This window comes from Antechinus flavipes, chromosome 2 (genome assembly GCF_016432865.1).
Source record: "Antechinus flavipes isolate AdamAnt ecotype Samford, QLD, Australia chromosome 2, AdamAnt_v2, whole genome shotgun sequence".
Taxonomy (NCBI): domain Eukaryota; kingdom Metazoa; phylum Chordata; class Mammalia; order Dasyuromorphia; family Dasyuridae; genus Antechinus; species Antechinus flavipes.
In genome coordinates this window covers 600,983,268-601,003,568 of record NC_067399.1, presented here as the reverse complement: position 1 = coordinate 601,003,568, position 20,301 = coordinate 600,983,268, and the positions used below count along the sequence as shown (strand labels likewise).

Here is a 20,301-nt window from a genome sequence, read left to right as displayed (position 1 = left end):
CCAGAGTTAATGCAAAGTGGGTTACATTCGTAGGGCCTCAAGTTCCCTGGGGAAGTTATGGATGTCAATGATCATATTGTCAACCATCCCATCGGTCTGTCCCTATGTGGCATCTGTCTCTGGGATGTTGTTGCAAGGTTGTTTGGATAGTTCCTTCCAAATAAGTGGCCCACATTGTACCTCAACAGGAATGATAAGCTTCAAGAATACAGAAATGATTTTCACAATTTGAATAGGTCAGAAAAAATGTGAGTAGGTTTTTTTTTTTAAGAATGTATTTAGGTTACCCCCTTTCTCCTCCTCCTTCTCTTCCTTTTTCTCCCCTTCCTCCTTCTCTTCTCCTCCCTCTTCCTCCTCCTTCTCCTTTTATTCTTCCTGCTCCTCCTTTTCTCCTTTCTCCTTCTCCCCTTCTTCCATCTCCTCCTCTTCCTCCTCTCCTTTCTCCTTTCCCCTCCTCCTCTTCATCATCCTCTTTCCCCATCTCCCTGTCTTTCTCTCCTTCTTCCTCCTCCTTCTCCTCGTCTCCTTCTCCTTCTCTTTCTTCTTTTCCCTTCTCCTCTTCCTTTTCTTCTTCTTCCTCCTCTTCTTGTTCTTCATTCTTCTGATCTTCTTCTTCCTCTTCCTTCCTCTACTTCCCCCTCCTCCTCTTCCTTCCTCTACTTCCTCCTCCTCCTCTTCCTTCCTCTACTTTCTCCTCCTCTTCCTCTTCCTTCTCCTCCTCCTCCTCCTCCTCCTCCTTCTCCTCTTCTTCTTCTTCTTTTTCTTCTTCTTCTTCTTCTTCTTCTTCTTCTTCTTCTTCTCCTCCTCCTCCTCCTCTTCCTTCTCTCTCTCTCTCTCTCTCTCTCTCTCTCTCTCTCTCTCTCACACACACACACACACACACACACACACACAAGCATTAACTTTTGTTTTGCAAACCAAGTCCGTTTTACACACCACCTAAAAACGGGAGCCATGATTCTCAAAGTATGGTCCAGGAATCCTCTATAGCTTCTCAGACAATTCACAAGGTCAAAACTATTTTCTTAATAACACTAAATAGTACTTAAAATAACAAATAAATATAATACTTAATAATACTAAAATGTCATTTATCCATTAAATACTTCTCCTTTTTCCAGATATATATGTGTTTAAGGCCAAATGTTTTCAATACACTTCAATCAAAAAATATATCACAATTGAATGCTAGAACAGGTAAGGGAATCTTTTATAAAGCCAGATATTAAAACATTTTCCAAAAAAACATTTAAAATTTCTTTTTTTCTTATCGAATTTCTTATCTAGGAAAACATAACAATTTTGATAAGGCAGGCTACTCATATTAAAAGGTAGCATGTTTCTTATTGATATTTAAATGAATAAGCATATTTAAATTTTACCTATTTAAATTAGTAGATATTGATAGATATCACACTCATAAACAAAAGTTCCCAAGGATTCTCAAAAATTTTTAGGAGTCCTGAGGCTAAAAAAAATAATAATAATAATCACTAGTCTAGGAAACGTTGGAACAGCATTAAAAAAGGAGAATGATGCCCAATATAAGTTGCATTTGCCAAAGGAGGACTGCAATTCATTATCCATCCACAAATTGCAGTCATTGCTTTGTGAAAATGCTTATCATTGCCCAGATCTATAAAATAATTTGTAAATGATCCTCTTAAATTGTATAATTCACAAACTGAAGGGAGCTGCTACAAGGTCCTGTAGTAGCACTAATTATAAACTAAATTTTAAGACACAAAAAGATCAATTAATAAATAAGCACTGATCAAGTACCTAATATGTGCTGGGTAAAGTGCCTGGATCCAAATACAGGAAATCAAACTTTGCCCTCACAGAACTTACATTTTGTTGGGGGAGAAGCCCATATAAATAACCAAAACATAGACAGCAGAAAGACAAGATAATTTAGGGAGGAAAGGTAGAATCTGAGATATCATAAAGCAAACCTAATTAATAAATTAGTTCCAGGAAAAGACTAGCACAAAAGATCTTTCTTTTGTGGACTGTTCATGTTGTGAGGAATGGTTCTCAGAGGCAACCTACCAATCAAATGCCGATCTCCCCCTCTCTTTTCCATCATTTAATGCCCCAATATTAATATAAATCTATACTAATAATAGATCAATTTCAACATCTGGCACAGTTATAAGAACTCTCACATAAAAATGAACAATTCTCTTACTACTAGTTTTGTTATGTAAAAGCAAATTGCAACCCTTCTTCCCTTTGATAGATGGCATTTATTCATTAAGAGTCAATTCTATTTCCTAATATTACCTCAATAGTGATGGTATTGGGGACAGCTAGATGGCTCAGTGGATAGAGCACCAGCTCTGAAGTCAGGAGGACCTAAGTTCAAATCTGAATTCAGATACTTCTCCTAGCTGTGTGACCTTGAGCAAGTCACTTAATCCCAATTGCTGCCCCTACATACACATACCTAACAATAATAATATTAATTAATTAGCTAGTAGTCATGAGAGTCTTGGAGTCAAAAGACCTGATTTAAATTCTGCTTTAGGTAATTACTAATTGTATGGCCATAGATAAAGTATTTACCTTCTCTTTCTCCTAGTTTCCCCATCTTTAAAAATGGGGATAATAATAGCTGCTACCTCCCTAGATTGTTGGAAGGATCAAGTGAGAAAATATTTGTAAAATATTTTCTGCAAATATTAAGGCACTATGTAAATGTTTTTGAGGTTAATAGTGTAAATCTTATATTAGAGTATTTAAAAACAAGACTCATTTTCCTCCCTGCTTCCTCCAACAAAATTCACATAAATTCACATAAAATGAGGGTCAATAATAACCCCAATTTCCCAGAGTTGTTGTGAGGATCAAAAGAAGTAGTATTTATAAAGTGCTTAACATGGTGCCTGGAATATGAGGCAATTAATAAATGCCTCAATGATTATAATGGAAAATGTTGAGTAAAATGTATTAAGTACAAGCCATTTTGCAAGGTTCTGGGGATAGAAAATAAAAAATAAATAGTGACTGCCCTCAAGCTTCCATTCTATTGAAAGGGTAAAATATGCTCTGCAAGAAGGTCATTTGAGAAAGAAAGAAAGAAAGGGTTAAACAAACCTTACAATATCACATACATTATAATTATTTTTGCTACTTGCAAACATACATAGAGAGCAGATCTAATTCTTCTGTGTATCTTCAGCATCTCCTCACTGAAGGCATTCCCATAGATATTTGACTTGCCACATAGATTTAAACCTCTACCTTCTCTTGTTGCCATTTAACTGCTTCCTAGTCCATTTTTAGCATACACAATGACACGCTGCAATCCCTTGGACTTGGCTGGAAGCTCCCTCAAACTCAAAAAGCCCTCAGGCTCTTTCCCATCTTGTTCTCTTGCCCTTCAGCTTTGTCAGCAGAGGAATTCATTGAAACGCTGAACAATATTCCATATGTCCCAATGATTCAAATGTCTACTTACAAGGATTCTTTCTCTTCTCCTTTCTTTCAAATGTCATTTGTACAGTGTCAGATTTCTTTCTCAACATGATCCAGTTATATCCTCACGTATCAATTTCACATAAGAATAACAAATAATAGAGTCATTTGCATAAGTCTTTTTTTTTTATCAAGTATTTTACCATTAAAATGTCAGAGGTAGAAGGGAAGTGAAGAAGGGGAAGGAAAGAAAGATGTGATAAACTTTGGTAATCCAGATTAAGTCATCATGTGGTGTAAGGAGACTGGTGCTCAGAAAAGAACTTAAATCGGTATAAATATTGATTAATTCTTCCCTTTAATTTCAATAACCTGTATTTAATTAAATATATGCACACCTCTTCAATTGTCCTCCAAGTGAGAATTCTGGATTATTGCTACTAACTGTTGAAATCCAACAAGAAGTAGGGAGAGAAAGGAAATCTTTTGGGGATATAACTTGTTTCCCTAAAAATTAGGGTGGGTGATAGCAAGGATAAATATATGTTGGGTTAGAAAATGGGAATAAAAATGAGACAGAGAGAGAAAGGATGACTTAATGAAAGCATATTATACACGTACACACAAAAAACAAAAATTACCTAGGATATATAACTAAGTGGCTGATGTTTACAATAGGGGCAAAAAGTGCACAATAAACTCTATTCCCATCCTAGCTGCAACACACAAAAAGATCATGTAAATTAGTATGTGTGTTAGCTTTCCCTTCATTAGTATCAATCGTGTGAATGTAAATGGAACTGATGAAGGTGATTTACTATAAAATAAGAAATACATACCATATGGTGAATTGGTTAGTATCACTGGTCAATTGATTAACCCATTTAACTCCTACTTATTCTTCAGTAAAGATTGTATCTAATAATTTAATTTGGATTTCTGAGCCATGCCTTAAAACATGGGGATGGCAGACTCCTGGCAAGAGCACCTAATAATTATGGCAAGAATATATTTTCTGGGATGTGAAGAATTAAATCAATGTTTTAAGCTAAAAAGGATGAGTCCTTTGTCGTCGTTTGAGTCATTCCAGTTGTGTCCTATTGTCTTGACCCCACTTGGAGTTTTCTTGGCAAAAATATTAGAGTAGTTTATCATTTCCTTCTCCAGTTCATTTTACAGGAACTGTGGCAAACAGCGTTAAATTACCTGGGGGTCTCTAGTGAGCTAGTAGCAAATGTGTCTTAGGCTGGATTTGAATTCTGGTTTTCCTGACTTCAGGGCTGGCGTAGATGTGTGTGTGTGTGTGTGTGTGTGTGTGTGTGTGTGTGTGTGTGTGTGTCTGTATATATATATTCATTTCTCAATTACATATGATATAGAAAAGCTACAAAGAAAGGAGAAGAAAAACCCAAAAATTCATATGAAACAAATTCAGGGTCTTAGCCAAAAAAATTCTCTAGTCTCATTTCTATCCACAAAATGCTGAAAGTTTGGACAACAAATAAAAGAAACTGAAAAGTCCTAAACCAAAGAGGGAAATTGGAACTCAAAGGTACCTCTGAATTTTGATAAAATGAGACCCAGAAAGAGCCTGGGGTTCTGGATAAGCATATTATATTCAAAAGAAAAAGAATGGGTAAATGTAGGAGAGGAGAGAGCATCACATACTAAGAAAGTATATGCACATGAAGAAAAGCAGGAACCAGAAACAGGAAATATTTCGGTAAAGAAGAAATAGTGATTTTGTCATTGGAAATCTGTACTACAGATCACCTAAGCATAAATAGGAAACAGATGAGAGGTTTGAGAAATAAATTACAACCATGGCATAGGGGTTTAATAGAGTAATGATAGGAAACTTCAGTTATCTAGATATCAGCTATTATTCTTTCTCAGCCAAAAACAGAATAATTAGCAATTCCTCAACTTGCCCTAATAATAATTTCATCCTTCAAAATGGGAACAATATGTAGACAATCTTTTGTTTCTGATTTGAGGAATTGGTTGCTGAAGTGAAAAATGAGAGGAATTATTGGGAGAAAAGATCTTGTAAAAACATTATCAGAATTTTTAAAAGTCAGAAAAAACTGAGGCTGGCAAGGACATTTAAAGTTGAAAAAAAGGATTTTTTAAAACCTATAATTGCGTAAAGGAAGATTGAAGGAAGAATAGGATATTTACTTGAATGGAAGGGAGGAGTGAGCATACGACAATATATTAATAAATAGAAGACAGAGATACTCAGTTTTTATTTTCTTTTTTCTGCTTTCTCTGTCAAGGAAAATGACTTTTGCATTGGAAATGATATGATAAATATGACTTCTGGGGTATAGATATTCAAGATCAGTAAGAAGATAAGAGAACATCTAATTGCAAATTATGAATTCACATTACCTAGCTTAGATGAATTATTTCCTTAGATACTGACAACTTCTTCAATAAGATTTGAAAGATCATGAAGTGCCACAAGAGTAAAGAAGAACAGAGATGTCCCAATTTCCAAAAATTAAAGAGAAAAAAGTCTACAAACTATAAACCAGTGAGTTTGACTTCAATTCTTTCAAAAATCTGAGTTGCATCTAAGATAAAACTCACTGGACATAGATGTAAAGCAACAACAATAACAAAAACTTTATACTTAACACAAAACAATTTCACAAATATAAATGGGAAAGTATGTGATTAGTTATCAGTTGTTTTGAAAAACAATGTAATGGTTAAATGGAGGATGCTCAGTTTTAATCTACAATGTGATATGTCAGCCAAAAGAGCTAATACAAGCTTGGACAGTGAAAGAGAGGCATAATTTCCAGGAATAGAGAAGCGACATTCCCATTGAACTCTGCCTTCATCAGACCTCAACTAATATACCATGTTCAATTTCTTAATGTTTCTGTTTAAGAAGGACATTTAGAAGGAGTCTGGAGAGTATCCAGAACAGGAAAACCAGGATGATGAAAAATGAGAGCAAGCTTAGCCTGGAGAAAACTAGAAGTAAGGATAACACATAATAATTGTCTTCATATTTAAAGGGCTCTTATGTGAAGGAGAGATTATACTTGTTCTATTGGATCCTCAGGGGAAGAATTAGGGGCAATGATTGGAAGTTACGATGAGATGCTAGGGAAAACTCCTTAATAATGAGCACTGACCCAAAGAAGAACATGCAAATTCCAGAGGCGAATGAGTTCTCTCTCCTTGAAAGTTTTCTAATGGACCACTTATTCATTTTGTTACACTGGAGTTACCTTCCACTTAGGGGTAGGATTAGGTAGCCACTGAGAGATTTTTCAGCTCTGAAATTCTGTGAGATAAGTTTGCACCTGTGATAGAAAGACAAGCTGCACACTCATACCTAAAGGAACTGTGTCTTGCCTTTACAGAGCAGAACAAAAGAGAGGATTCAAAATATAAAGCAATAAATTTTCATTTCAAGGGAGCCTATATAATGAATACTATACTTTTTGCTTGAAGCTATCCATTTTTCTTTGCTTTCTTGTAGGTTTTGTTTTCTTCTCTACTGTATAGTTTTACTTTATTTTCCCTCTACCCTGCCCCCAAAAGACTACAATTAAGTGCAGATTTAAATAGATAAATAGATATAGATACTGATATATAAGGAGATATAATCTGGCTCTGCTTCCATATAAAAATAAATAGCAATTGCTATTGTTTTGGCCAGACCTGAAGATGGTTTTTTTTTTTTAAACTTGGCAAAAAGGGCATTCTTTGCCTTATTTTTTTCCTTAACTAGCCATAAGCATGGGTGGTTAAGTCAAACTGAGACCTATTAAAAAGCTTAGCTTACAAAAGCCAAAGTCTCCCATTACATCCATAGCCATTTCCAGTTGTCCTGATTTATGTCTGGTTATTGGACTCCGATGGTTCTGGAGGAGAAAGTAAGACTGGTGATCTTGCAAAGCCCTTCCACCCTCAAATATAATTCACTTGTATATCATTACTTCTTCAATGTCATTATAGTCTTAGAAAATGAAGGATAAACAATAACCATTATTTGTGTATATACATCTATATATATTATTTATACAGTATGTGCATTGTTTAAATATACACATATATACATATGTACTTACATGTACACATATAGATATTTATGATACATATCTATATATATATATATACACATATATACATTCATATATATTTATGTAAAACCTTAGTATGTTTATTTGTTCTACGTTTCTCTGAAAGTGGATAATATCTTCCTTCACAAGTCTGTCTTTCCATATTTTTCTGACTCTATCAATTCATCATCATCCACCTCACAGCAATATACCAACCTTACATTGTCTAGTTATTTTAAATGGTCTAAAACAATATTGATTAATATGGCTGACATATTTTCCCTATTTTTTCTTTTGATTATCTATTTTGGCTTTAACTTTGAGATCATGATTACTATTCCTGATTTTTTTACATAATAAACGTGACTCCTGATCTTTATGTATATTTGTATTTCTCTCATTTTTATATTTCCAGAAAGCAGTATATTATTAAATTCAAATTTTTAGTTGACTATCTGTTCCCATTTTATGGGTGAATTCATTCAATTCACATTTTAAGCTATACTTACTTGTTTATTTTCCTCCTTCCTATTTTCCTCATTATTCTCACAAAAATTTCTAATCTGCTATCACTTTCTACTTTATAGGCAAATTTATCACATTCACATTTTAGGCTATAATTATTTGCTATAAATTCTCCTCCTTCCTATTTTCTCTTATTACTTTTCTTGCCCTATTCCTATCTCACCTCATTCTTCTATGTTACTTCTACTCACTACCTTGCCCTCCTATTCTTTAGCCTTTCCATCCCTCCAAGAATCCCTCCCTTATTCTCCAATCCTATTCTTTTTCCCCTCTCGTTTATGAATTTAGAAAACTTTTTATAACTTTTATATATACACATATACATACATTCATACATATATATAGTTCCTTCTATAACCCATTCCTGATGAGAATAAGGTTTCAGCACAACATACCCACTCCCCAACAAACTTCTTCTGTATCGATTTTTTTTTCCTTTTTTGCCTCATTTATTAGAGATAATTGCTCCTTTTTTATCTCTCCCCACATAGTCTCATTTCACTGTATTAGAAATACCCCACCATATTCAGCTCAGATCATGATTTTCAAACTACACAAATAAAAATAACAATAACTGGTAATAGTTTCATATATAAAAAGTAAATGATTTGGCCTTATTGTGAACCTTATAATTAGTCCTTAATATTTATATTTTTCCTGCATATTATATGCCAAATTTTCTCTTAAATTCTGCAGTTTTGTCACAAAACCTAAAAGTCTTCCAATTGTTAAATGTCTTCTTTTGTTTTTATTTTTTCATTTAAGATTATACTTAACTTTTCTGAGTAAGTTAGAATTGATCTTTTGCTCTTATGAAAGTTTTCAAAGTTTCTTAATGATCTTTTGATTGCCAGCTCTAATGGTCTTTTCCAGGATTTCATCCTTTTTAATGTTTTCTATATTTAATACTAATGACCCTCCTGCTTCCTATGCCATACTATTCTCTTTTCCTATTTTTCTGCTATTTGCCATCTTTGCCATCATCATCCATAACCCTCTCCTAGATGGTGCAAGTTCCCTAAAAGCCCTGTTTTGGATTCCCTTCTTTCTCTAAAGCCATGTCATCTTTATAGAGATGACCAGCCCTAGTCTCTGACTTGAGATTTAGTCCTATATCAGAGTGCCTGGCTGAATATATGTTAGATAACTGAAGAAATGACATCATCAGCTGCCTACTAGACATTTCAAACCGGATGTCCTATAGTTATCTTAAATTCAATACAAACAAAACAGATTCATCATCTTGACCTCTGAAACGCAGCCTCTGCTAAAATATCCTATCCGTATTTAAGGTACCACCATTCTTGCTTTCTCCCAAGTTCTTCATCTTGCCATTTTCCTTGACTTTCCTTGATTTCACATCACACATCCAACCAATTGCCAATCTTAGCATTCCTGTATTTCTTCTCCTCTGTCTCATTTAATGTCTCTCCTCCTTCATGATTTAGCTCAGCACTATCTTCTACATGAAGCTTTTCCTGATCCGCTCCGTTATTAGTACTCTTACTCTATAACTCCCTTGAAATCATTTGCTCTATATTTTTCTGTTTCTTTCCACAAAAATGTCAGCTCCTAAGAAGTAAACATTAGTTCATTCATTGTATGTTTGTGCCCTAGAGCTAATCCCATCCTCTGCTTGACTTTTAAAACCTTTCATAACCTCAAATCATCCTATTTTTCTGCTTTCTTACCTCTTACTCCCCTCCACCTACTCTGTGATACAGCGACAATGCATTTCATTGATTTTCCTCTAACGAGACAATTCCATCTCCTAATTTCAAGCATTTTCACTGCCTGGCTGCCTCATCTCTCCCTTTATTTCCCTTGGATTCCTTAAATGTCCAATCTTATCTAAAAATCCTTCCCAGTTCCCCTGTTACTAATAACTTCTGTCTGAGAAAATCCTCAGTTTAGCGTCTATATAGCTTGTTTATACATAGGTGCTTGCATAATATATCAGACTGTGAGAGACTATCTTTTCCCTTTCTTTCCATTATATATTATGTGTATGTACATGTATATGGCTATATGTATAATATATTATATATAATATGTACTGTTTAATGGATTACTATCTTAGTGCATTGGATGGCAACTAAATGGGAAGCTAGACTCACTCATATGGCAGGATACAGTGTAATGTTATTATTACACATAGCTTGTGTAATCCATCACAAATACACACACACATTAAGAACCGGAGTCGTAGAGAGTTATCTGGGATGCACTGATACCTAGTGTGCATCAGAGGCAGCTACTGAACCCAGGTATTCTTACTCCAAAGTTAGTCTTCTCTCCATTATGTCCTGTTGCTTCTCATCATAGTAAGAAAAAAATTAATTACATTCTGATTCTACATAATTATTACATGATTTTATTCTATTTTGAGGGGTAGAAGAGAAAATATTCATCTGGTCACTTTATTCTTTTCCTGAAAAAAAATTGTTAAGCTATCTCTTCAGATCCTCTGGGGATGTAGTAATGGTGATTTGTGCTTTCTCATCGGGTAAACAAGAGCAGAAAAATAGAAGCTCGAGGCAACTTTTGCCCTTGGTTATGAATGAGGGCCCAGGGTTACCACGGAGTCTGGATGAGAAGGCCACAGGTGCAGAGTAAACAGCTTCCTTACTAATTAACAAATTTGATCTGTGCAATGACCTATGTAAGCAACTAAACCTGACTCTAGGAGGAGTTCATTGACTAAACAAGTGAAAGTAGTGGCAACACAAATTTTGAAACATTTTCTATAAGTAGAAAGTGGTTCATTCCACTGAAATATTGATTTGCTATTTTCTAATATCCAGACTATTTTGGAAATACCTTGACACTCAGTGATATTATAGGAAAAAGGGAATAAAAGGAAGAAAAAGAGGATAATTCCCTTTGTGGAGATTTACTCATTATTTGCTGCAGCTGCAAATTATGTATAAATGCTAAACAGGGGAACTTCCCTCTGGGGTGAGGGACAAACAGGACCACAAAGAATTCCTAGTTGATTTTAAGTATTCCATCAAAAGGTATGTTATAAAGAATATATTTAAAAATCACTTTTGCATTTGTAGATTGCCCCCAGGAATATTCTCTGCTACCAGCAAATAATTATATCATGTCACAAAGAAAAGTAAAAATATCTTAGACTTTTTAAGAGCTAAAATGATTTCTTTCAAGTTCCCTCCAGCTGTAACATTGTTTGAATTTTCAGCATAAAAATTAAATTGTCTATCATAATATTCCTTTGCCAATATTTGTTCAAATTTTTAAACCCATCAGTATTTGACTTCCTAGGCAGTACCTTAAACTATAAATGTAAAATATTATTTCTAAATTATAATCAAAGTGATAATAGCCAATCTATGTGGATAGATTGGGGTTTTTTTTAAATTTTTGAAACACAGGCAAAGATAATTTTTAGCATTCATCCTTGTAAAACCTTGTGTTTCAAATTTTTCTCCCTCTCACTGCCCTCCCCTAGATAGCAAGTATTTTAATAGAAGTTAAACATATGCAATTCTTCTAAATATATTTCCATATTTATCATGCTACTGCATAAAGTGCTGAACTTAAAAGTCAGGAATTCTGAATATGACTCCTGTCTCAGACATTAACAATCTGAACCTAAGTAAAAAATCTCTCAATCTCAGCTTCTTTATCTGTAAATTAGGATAATGATACCAAATACTTCCTTGGATTCTTGTGAAGATCAAATGAACTAATATAATTAAAGACCCCCCAATAGTAAAAATAGCAATAAATTTTAGCTATCATTATTAATATTGTTGATATTCAATAATAATATATATTTTGACTGTGTCAATAATAATATGTCTTCTGAATGCAATAAAAGAGTAGATAGAAGATATCTTGATTATTTAGTTTAAAAAAAGATCCAGAAATGTATTCTTGAAAATATCTAGAAATCTAGATGTGCTTGTTGATTTCATATCAAAGAAATTACAAAGATGGACATCCTACCAAATAAGCTAATACTAAAGGCATCATCATAAAATAACTAAAGCAGAAGACAGTCTTGAAATGGAAGAGAATAAATCCTGATAAATCCTTAATGGAGGCACTGGAGACTTTCTGATATAATAAAAGATACATATTCCATAAAAGCTATTGACAGCTTGGAAATAACATGGAAAATGTCAACTAACGTTTTGTGAATATGGATGAAAAAAGAAAGGTATGCTCTCTCTTTCTTGACAAAAGGAGGGAAATCAAGGAATCTTAACTAGGGTCAAATATTCCCTCTGATCTTCTGCTGCCTTTTTAAAGAGTGCAGCCTCTTTTTTAATGAAAGTTAACCATCTTTTTTCATTGCACTGAGGCCAGATAGATTGAATACTGGGTTTAGATTCAGAAAAGACTTGGATTCCAATTCATCATTTGATACTTTCCAGGTATGAAAACCAACACAACTCACTTAACTTCTATGGGTCTCAGACTGCCCTAAGGACTGGGATCCACTTGAGTAAAGGGAATTGCCAAAGAACTCCCCAAAATCAAAGATTCATCACAACTATTTGCATTTTTTATTTTCTTCCCGAGTTATTTTTACCTTCTGAATCCAATTCTCCCTGTGCAACAGAAGAACTGTTCGGTTCTGCAAATATGTATTGTATCTAGGATATACTGCAACATATTTAATATATATAGGACTGCTTGCCATCTTGGGGGGGAAGGGGAGGAAGGGAGGGGAAAAAACAAAACATAAGCGAGTGCAAGGGATAATGATGTAAAAAATTACCCTGGCATGGATTCTGTCAAGACAAAGTTATTATTAAATAAAATAAAATTAAAATTAAAAAAAAAGATTCATCACATTTTGGCAAAGGTGTTCTTACACAGCGAAAAACAGCAGCAAAATAGCAAATGATCCTTAAGATGATTTCTTTGCCCCTGTGCTCAAAAATCTTTAATGGCTCTTAATGCTGACAAAGAAATCTTTACCTTGCATTCAGGATACCCACAATATGTTTTCTCCACATACTCTTGGGAGTAGTCAATCTGAATGACTCTGTTTCCCACAATTTATCCTATTTTCTGCTTCCCCGCTCCCATTGCTGCCTATGTTATAAATGCCCTCCTTCTCCCCATTACCTACTGAGTTGCTACCAATCTTTTACATTTCAAGTTCTGTCTCTTCATGATGTTTTACTTGATGGTTCTCTTCTGAACCTTGTTGACGAAGACCATTCCCCTCAGACCTAGGTTACTGTTTTATTTTTCACTTTTCTAATGGCTTTATTTATCATTTATTATTTAGCATTACCATTCTTTCTACATCTCTTTTCCCTCCTTCTTCAAGACCACAAGCTCCATAAGCATAGGGAATATGTCTGTCATCTACTATAATCTCCCTAGAATACAGCACAGTAGGCGTTTAATAAACTTTTTTTGAAATAACTTTGCTGCTGGATTATACTATTGTAAAATCATTCAAGTTACCCATGCTCAATTTTGAAAAGGTATCAATTATATAATTGGGGAAATACTAAACCAGTAAGACTAGTTATCAAAAAGGAACAAAAAAGGGGGAGAAAGGGGGAGGTGATTGGAAAGGGAAAGGAAGAGAAAGTAATTCAAACTTTAAAACGGCCAAAATGTTAATGTGCCCAAGAAGGGAAAAAATGTGGATCAATTCAAACTGCACTCAAAAATATGCTTTATTTGTTGTTTTAATAGAAATAATTTAAATAAATATAAGACACCAATATATTTATTTCTTAGGTCTTCTATTTCAATGTTTGTGATCTGTGGCACATGTAGCCCTTCTACCATTGTTAATCACAACATGTATCCTCTTAACCTGTGCAATCCCTCTCTTTCCTAAATTAAGCTCTCCATGGAGAAGCCTGGCAACGTACTGACTGCCTTCCTCTGGATCTTCACAGACACTGGGCCAACAACAGTCAGCAAAGCCAAACTCTTAGGGTAATCATAGATCTCATTAAGATACTGGTTCTGGGGACTGATGAAATGAATACAATATAGTCCATAAACAAGAACATGGAGAGAACCACTATATGAATATACGATCCATTTTTCCCTCTGCCCTCTCCATCACAACAGAAATCACCTTTGGTGAGCATATGTTTCCCTTTATGGTGTCTTCCTGAGGCTCATACTCAGCGGATCATATAATAAAAGTGTCTCTATGGTCTTGATAGCATGCATGATTTTAACATATTTATGGGAATTACTTTGCTTAAGAAGAGCCAATAAAATTGCATTTTATTGTAGGGAACCAAATGGTCCCTTACAATCAACAAATGCCAAACACACTGATATTTCTATACTTTTCTGGTAAATGTATTACTCTGAATATATAATCAGTTATAGAATATTGTCTGTGCAAACTTGCCTGCTGCCTTCATGTATTCTCATCTGGGGACCTTCACCGTATAAACTACTTTCATGAAGGTTATATAGACATAAGAAACATGGGATTTGGATTAGCAGTGAGGATTTTACTCTCTGGGAATAGCTGCATCCATACTTTTATCCATTTTTTAGAAATCCTATTCTCCAAAAGGTCTTACAAAGTGATGTCTGAAGGCCTTGAAAATTGTATTACCTCTGATACAGAAGGTATGAGGTCTATAAATTCTTTCCAAACTAATTTCCTCATATTTCCTTAGCACTTATATGGAATCCAAATGCTGACAAAATAGATGACTCTAGAAAGACTTGTACATCTGTTTCATTTCATCTCTATTTGTTGCTTTCTTTCTTAAATATATTTAGCAGGCTTGTTTTCTCCTTAACTATTTATAACTGTGTTTAGTAGGTAATAATTCTCATATTTGTTATGTCTATAATTATGTTACTTATAATTAATTACAACCCTATATTACATCCTATAATACATTGTAAATATGTTTGTCCTCTAAATTAGTGGTATCTCAAATTCTTTCCATTTGCCAAGGAAATTGAGTATAATATTTGTTATCTCAGGCAGCATATGGCTTTTTTGACTTTTTCATTGAATCAACTGTTTTGCATTGATTACACTTCTCTAAGAAATAGTTATTGAGTTAACTCTTTATTTTTGCCCACATACCATTTCTTTGAACCAGAAATTTGTGTAAATACATTATATTCAAAATGTTGGATCAAATGTACTTGATCTCTTATTTTTAGCATTTCTTTTAGCTTTGATTTATTTCTATATTTTTTTAATCAGTTGATGATGTGGCCAATTTTAAGGCATAACATAAAGATGTTTGCAGCTCCTGGAGAAAATACTGCTAATTAATCATTTGTTAAAAATATGTCTGATTAATTTAAATCTGACAACTACACATCTGGGCTATTATAAAGGATGTATGAAAGGCAAAAAGAATATCTTTAATATCATTTTGATTAATGGTACCCAGTAGACCAAATTTAATTTATGTGCTGAAAAATAATTTTCACTTTCATATTACATATATAATTTTATGCAGTGTTTTGATTATGTTTTTATAGATACACACTAAATCTTGTGGGCCCAACTGAATGAAATTTATCAACTAGTATTACAAAATGGAGATTGAATTTATTTCATTAAAAGAATCAAAGAGCTGGGGATACAACCAAGTTGAATACACTTCTATCCCTAGAAAAAAATACAACATTGAAAAACTCCTTCAGTGCTTCCTCTCTACTAGCTGCCAACATGCTAATGCGTTCCCATCTTATTTGTGTCTGAAGCTAGAATATTCATGGCTTTTGTCTCTAGACTTCAAAAAGTTCATTGTTAATAAATCCAGGACTCTGTAACAAATTTCCACCAATCTGGCATGGAAATTAATTCTCAAATTATGTTTTACAGCTTGAGAGTCCTGAAATGGAGATAAATGACAAATACAAGGTTTGTCTGATTAAAGCAATAAGACTAATTTGATTAGACATGATTTGAAGTTTTGATTTCAAGATAACCTGTGTTATTGAAATGGAAATGGACTCAATCACAGGACTCATAACAAAATAAAATACAATCTGAACAGCAGAGTGCTCATCTTCTACTCCCCCCACATTTATGAAATTCAGCTTTTCTTTCTGGATAAAAAGGAATTATCAGAAAACAAATGAAGTGGCTGTTTTATGCTTGCATGGAGTAAATTCCCAAATACAAAAATTCTTCCAATTATCACTAATTAAATCCAATAACCACCAATTATCACTGATAAAATCAAGAAAACCAAAGGTGTTTTGCTGTGTTTTTCTTTTTCAAACCTAAAACTATTTTCTGTAAGGCATTTAAAGCATTTGGCTCAATCACTTTAGCAGTTAGTGGCACGGGGTTTAATGCTGTATAAATAGAAATAGTCTTTGTGTTATACCTAACAAGTGGTTTTGTTTCTTTGTTTTCAATTAGAAATTTCATCTACCATAGAAAAGTTGGCAGAATTCAAGGTGTAAATTAGTGGGTTATTTTGAACTGAGTCCTTCACTCTTCAAAATTTAACCCTTGAAAATTAAACACAATCTATATGCATCAGGTTAGCAGAAAGGAAAACAGGAAAGGAAAAAACAAAATTTCCCAATATCTTCTTATGGTATTTTCCCACCCAGTCCTAGACTGTGCAGTAATGGTTGTGCAGAGATAGAACCAGGGTTGATAAATAATATTGTATAAAGGACCAAGAAAAAATCCTAAAGATATCACTTCTCCTCCTTCAAGTTTAATCATAAAGGGAAGGCTTTTGCCCTGGACACCAAGAGTGATTTGTAGTTACTCATCTTTAGAATGGGCACTTCTATTAATGTAAAAATGTGTTTGGGTCCTTTCAGATATTCTTAAATTCTAACCCTTTTAGTTGGTAAGATACATACACTATTTAAATTTTGTACTTTGGAGATATTGAGTTTTTATCTATGCTAGCTATGATTTCATCCACAATTTCATGCTTTTCTTACAGGGTCAACAGATAAGAAGATCAGTTCACTATCTACTACATTTTTCCTTACCAACATTTAACAATAGATTCGACATTCTCTGACTCTGGACATATATAAACTCATTGAACACTAGAATGGGAAGAGACTTGGAAATCCTATATACCAGTCCTCTCATTTCACAGATGAGTAACCTGAGCCCTTGAGAGACAGCATGGTTTAGTGGATAGAGAACTGGCCTTGCCAGAAGGAAGGCCTGTAACTGAAAAATAATGTTCACTTTTATATTATAGGTATTAGAAATTCACACACTTCATTCATTGTACTTTTATAGATTCGCAGTAAATCTTACGGGCCCAATGAAATGCAATTCATCAAATAATGTTAATAAATGATGTTGATAGGCAACATGGCTGAGTGGATAGAGAATTGGTCACTGAAGCCAAAAGACCTGGAATAAAGACCCTGCTGTGACATATACTTGGTGTCTGGCCCTAGTAAGTCAGTTAGCTTGTCACTTTCCTAAGCAACTGTCTGAGATTATACATTATAAAATAGATATAACCCAAAGACTATTTCTGTTTATACAGCATTAAACCATGTGCCACTAACTGCCAAAGTGATTGAGCCAAATGTTTTAAATGCCTCTACAGAAAATAGTTTTGGGTTTTAAAAAGCAAAACATCTTTGGTTTTCTTGATAAAATCACTTTAGTTAGTGATAATTGGAAGAATCTTTATATTTGGGAATTTACTCCATGCAAGCATAAAACAGCCACTTTTAATTCCTTTTTATCCAGAAAGAAAAGCTGAATTGGTAAAAGGGATTTCTTTACTATGCTGAAGAAATCACAGATTTTGTCATCTTCTTCCAAAGAATGAATGAATAAACAAGCAAACAAAAAATGGATAACTATGTAGGCAGAGTTATGGTTTAATCTTCTTAAGTATACTAACTTGTGTCCAGGGGCAAGTATATCAAGTTCTCAGTATTTCAGGCAACTATAAATCACATATAAAAAGTTGCAATAAAATAAGTTTATATGACAATAATTCATTGGACTGATGAAATCTTGCTACCAAACCAAGAAAAGAGAAAAGGGATATGGCTGTGGTAAAGGTGGAATGGATTGGCTATGTCTACAAATCTGTGTGTGTGTGTGTGTGTGTGTGTGTGTGTGTGTGTGTGTGTGTGTGTGTCTACAGACATAGTCAATGCAGAGTGGTACCAGACTCAATCTCCTGAGTTCCAGGCCAATGTGTCGTATACTTTGTTACACTGTCTTTGCTCCCAAAGTACTGAACAGCTACTATTTATTACATTTCCTAATAGCTCACTCATAATTTTAAGTTGAATGATCTATCAGATCCCCTCCAACTCTTGGGTTCTATGGTTTTAATTAAATAGAGTTGACAAGCTTTTATTCTTAACTAGTTTCCCCAGATCTTTTTAGCAGAGGTTAAAATCACAAATACAAAAACAAATAGATAAATTTTGATTTATAATTTAGAGGGCTATCAAATGCTCCATGAAATCACCCAATACTTACAAACATGAGACGTGTCGGTATATTGTCAGATTGCACCAATGGGTTTTTATAAAGCCAGATCTCTTCTGGCTGAATGACTCTCTGGAATGGGTCCAAAAACTCTGTGAATCTGGAAGAAAACAAGGAAAGAGTCATAAGAGACCTGATCTACCACTATGTCCTACTAGCACTTCAATGAGGTGGTGCTGGACTCCAAACAAAGTCACTAAAAAAAACACTTCTGGGGACCTGGCCCAAAGAGTCAAGGTCTTCCTAGGGGAGGGGTACTGCCTCTGAGAATAATGAAACCCACTTAAAGCAACTGGCTCTCAAAAAAAGAAGTGAACAAGTAAGATTAAGTCAATGTTCAGAAACTCAGGAAACCTGAATTCTAGGGTCATCCTCACCACCAACAAACTGTGGTATCTTGAGTTCCTCAACACTTTTCTCTGGGCTGTGGATTTTCATTTTCTTAGCAAAAAAAACCTAGATAGATTTAGAGATTTAGGGAATAGCAATGGAACCTGTGTGACTGTCTGTCTCTCTGCCTATTTGTCTGTCTATGTATCTATATGTCTATCTGACTTCTTAGTCTCTATCTGTATGTATGTCTATCTGTTTCTATATGTCTGGCTATCTGTATGTCTGTCTATTTGTATATCTATCTGTCTGCATGTCTGTCTGTCTAGGTATCTGTCTCTATGTATGTCTATCTTTGTCTACATGCTATCTGTCTGCATGTATGTTTATCTGTCTGTCTGTCTATCTACACACATACTCATACATACATACGGACACAAATAATTGTGGTTGTTCTTGTTGTTCAGTTGCTTTAGTCATTCAAGTCTGACATTTCATGACCCCAGTTGGGGTTTTCTTGGCAAAGAGAGTGGGGTGGTTTGCCATATCCTTCTCCAGCTCATTTTATTGATAAACTAAGACAAACAGGTTTCGTGGCTTACCCAGGTCACACAGGTAGTAAGTGTCTAGATTGGAATTGTACTTAGGAAGAAGGGTCTTTCTAAGCACTGTGTCCCTCACACCTACCTGCCCAACATACATACATACAAACATAGTCCCATTACTTTTTTCTAAATCTCAATAGGTGTTCTGGACATGTATGCATATATGCCTGTGTCTCTGTGTGTGTATGTATCAATAAATAACTATATAGTAATATACACACACATATATATACACAAACATGTGTGCATGTGTGTATTTTCATGTATAGAAATACTATATATTATATATAGTATATACACACATACATACATACACACACTGAATACACATATCCACATTTATTGTAAGACTGAGTAGCAGCTTTCAGGAAACTGAGGCCCCACAATGATGATATATCTCACTGAAGTTCACAGATCAAGTTAGCAGCCAAGCACACATTTCCTGACTTTTGCCGGCACAAAACTGAAAAATCTGGAAATAACATCAAGCAACACAAGATTTGGTGGATACAACACTGAATCAGCACAAGTGGTTTCAGCACACTTTAAAGAGCACTGAATTTTTCCATACTTTCCCCAAACTCCACCAACAGCTAGATACCTAGGACTTGGTACATTGATTTGCCTCAGTAATTACCTGGAAATCCAAGGGAAGGGCAATGAAGGCCACCAAGAAGCTTGGAACCAGACAAAAACTTCAAGCCAATCTGCTTATTCTAAAGAAAATAACTATGTGCCACATAATGGAGGAAAGGGTGGGTACAAAGGAGACAATAAAGATAGGAGAGAAGATCTTTTGGGTAATAGAGTGACTTCTGATTTTAAAACTTAAAATTGCTTTCTTCCTGACCTTCATAAAATTATGCTAGTCAAAAAACTAGGAGTAAGGAGA

General features: G+C 34.4%; 1 protein-coding gene across 1 annotated transcript in view; it reads right to left on the bottom strand.

Annotated features, from left to right (window-relative positions):
* PLPP4 (phospholipid phosphatase 4) overlaps positions 1-20,301 on the bottom strand; it is a 191,451-nt gene that overhangs the window by 112,363 nt on the left and 58,787 nt on the right. The window contains exon 2 of the mRNA XM_051981554.1: positions 18,466-18,574. Coding sequence (XP_051837514.1) covers positions 18,466-18,574 — 109 coding nt within the window. The remainder of the gene's footprint in view (positions 1-18,465; positions 18,575-20,301) is intronic.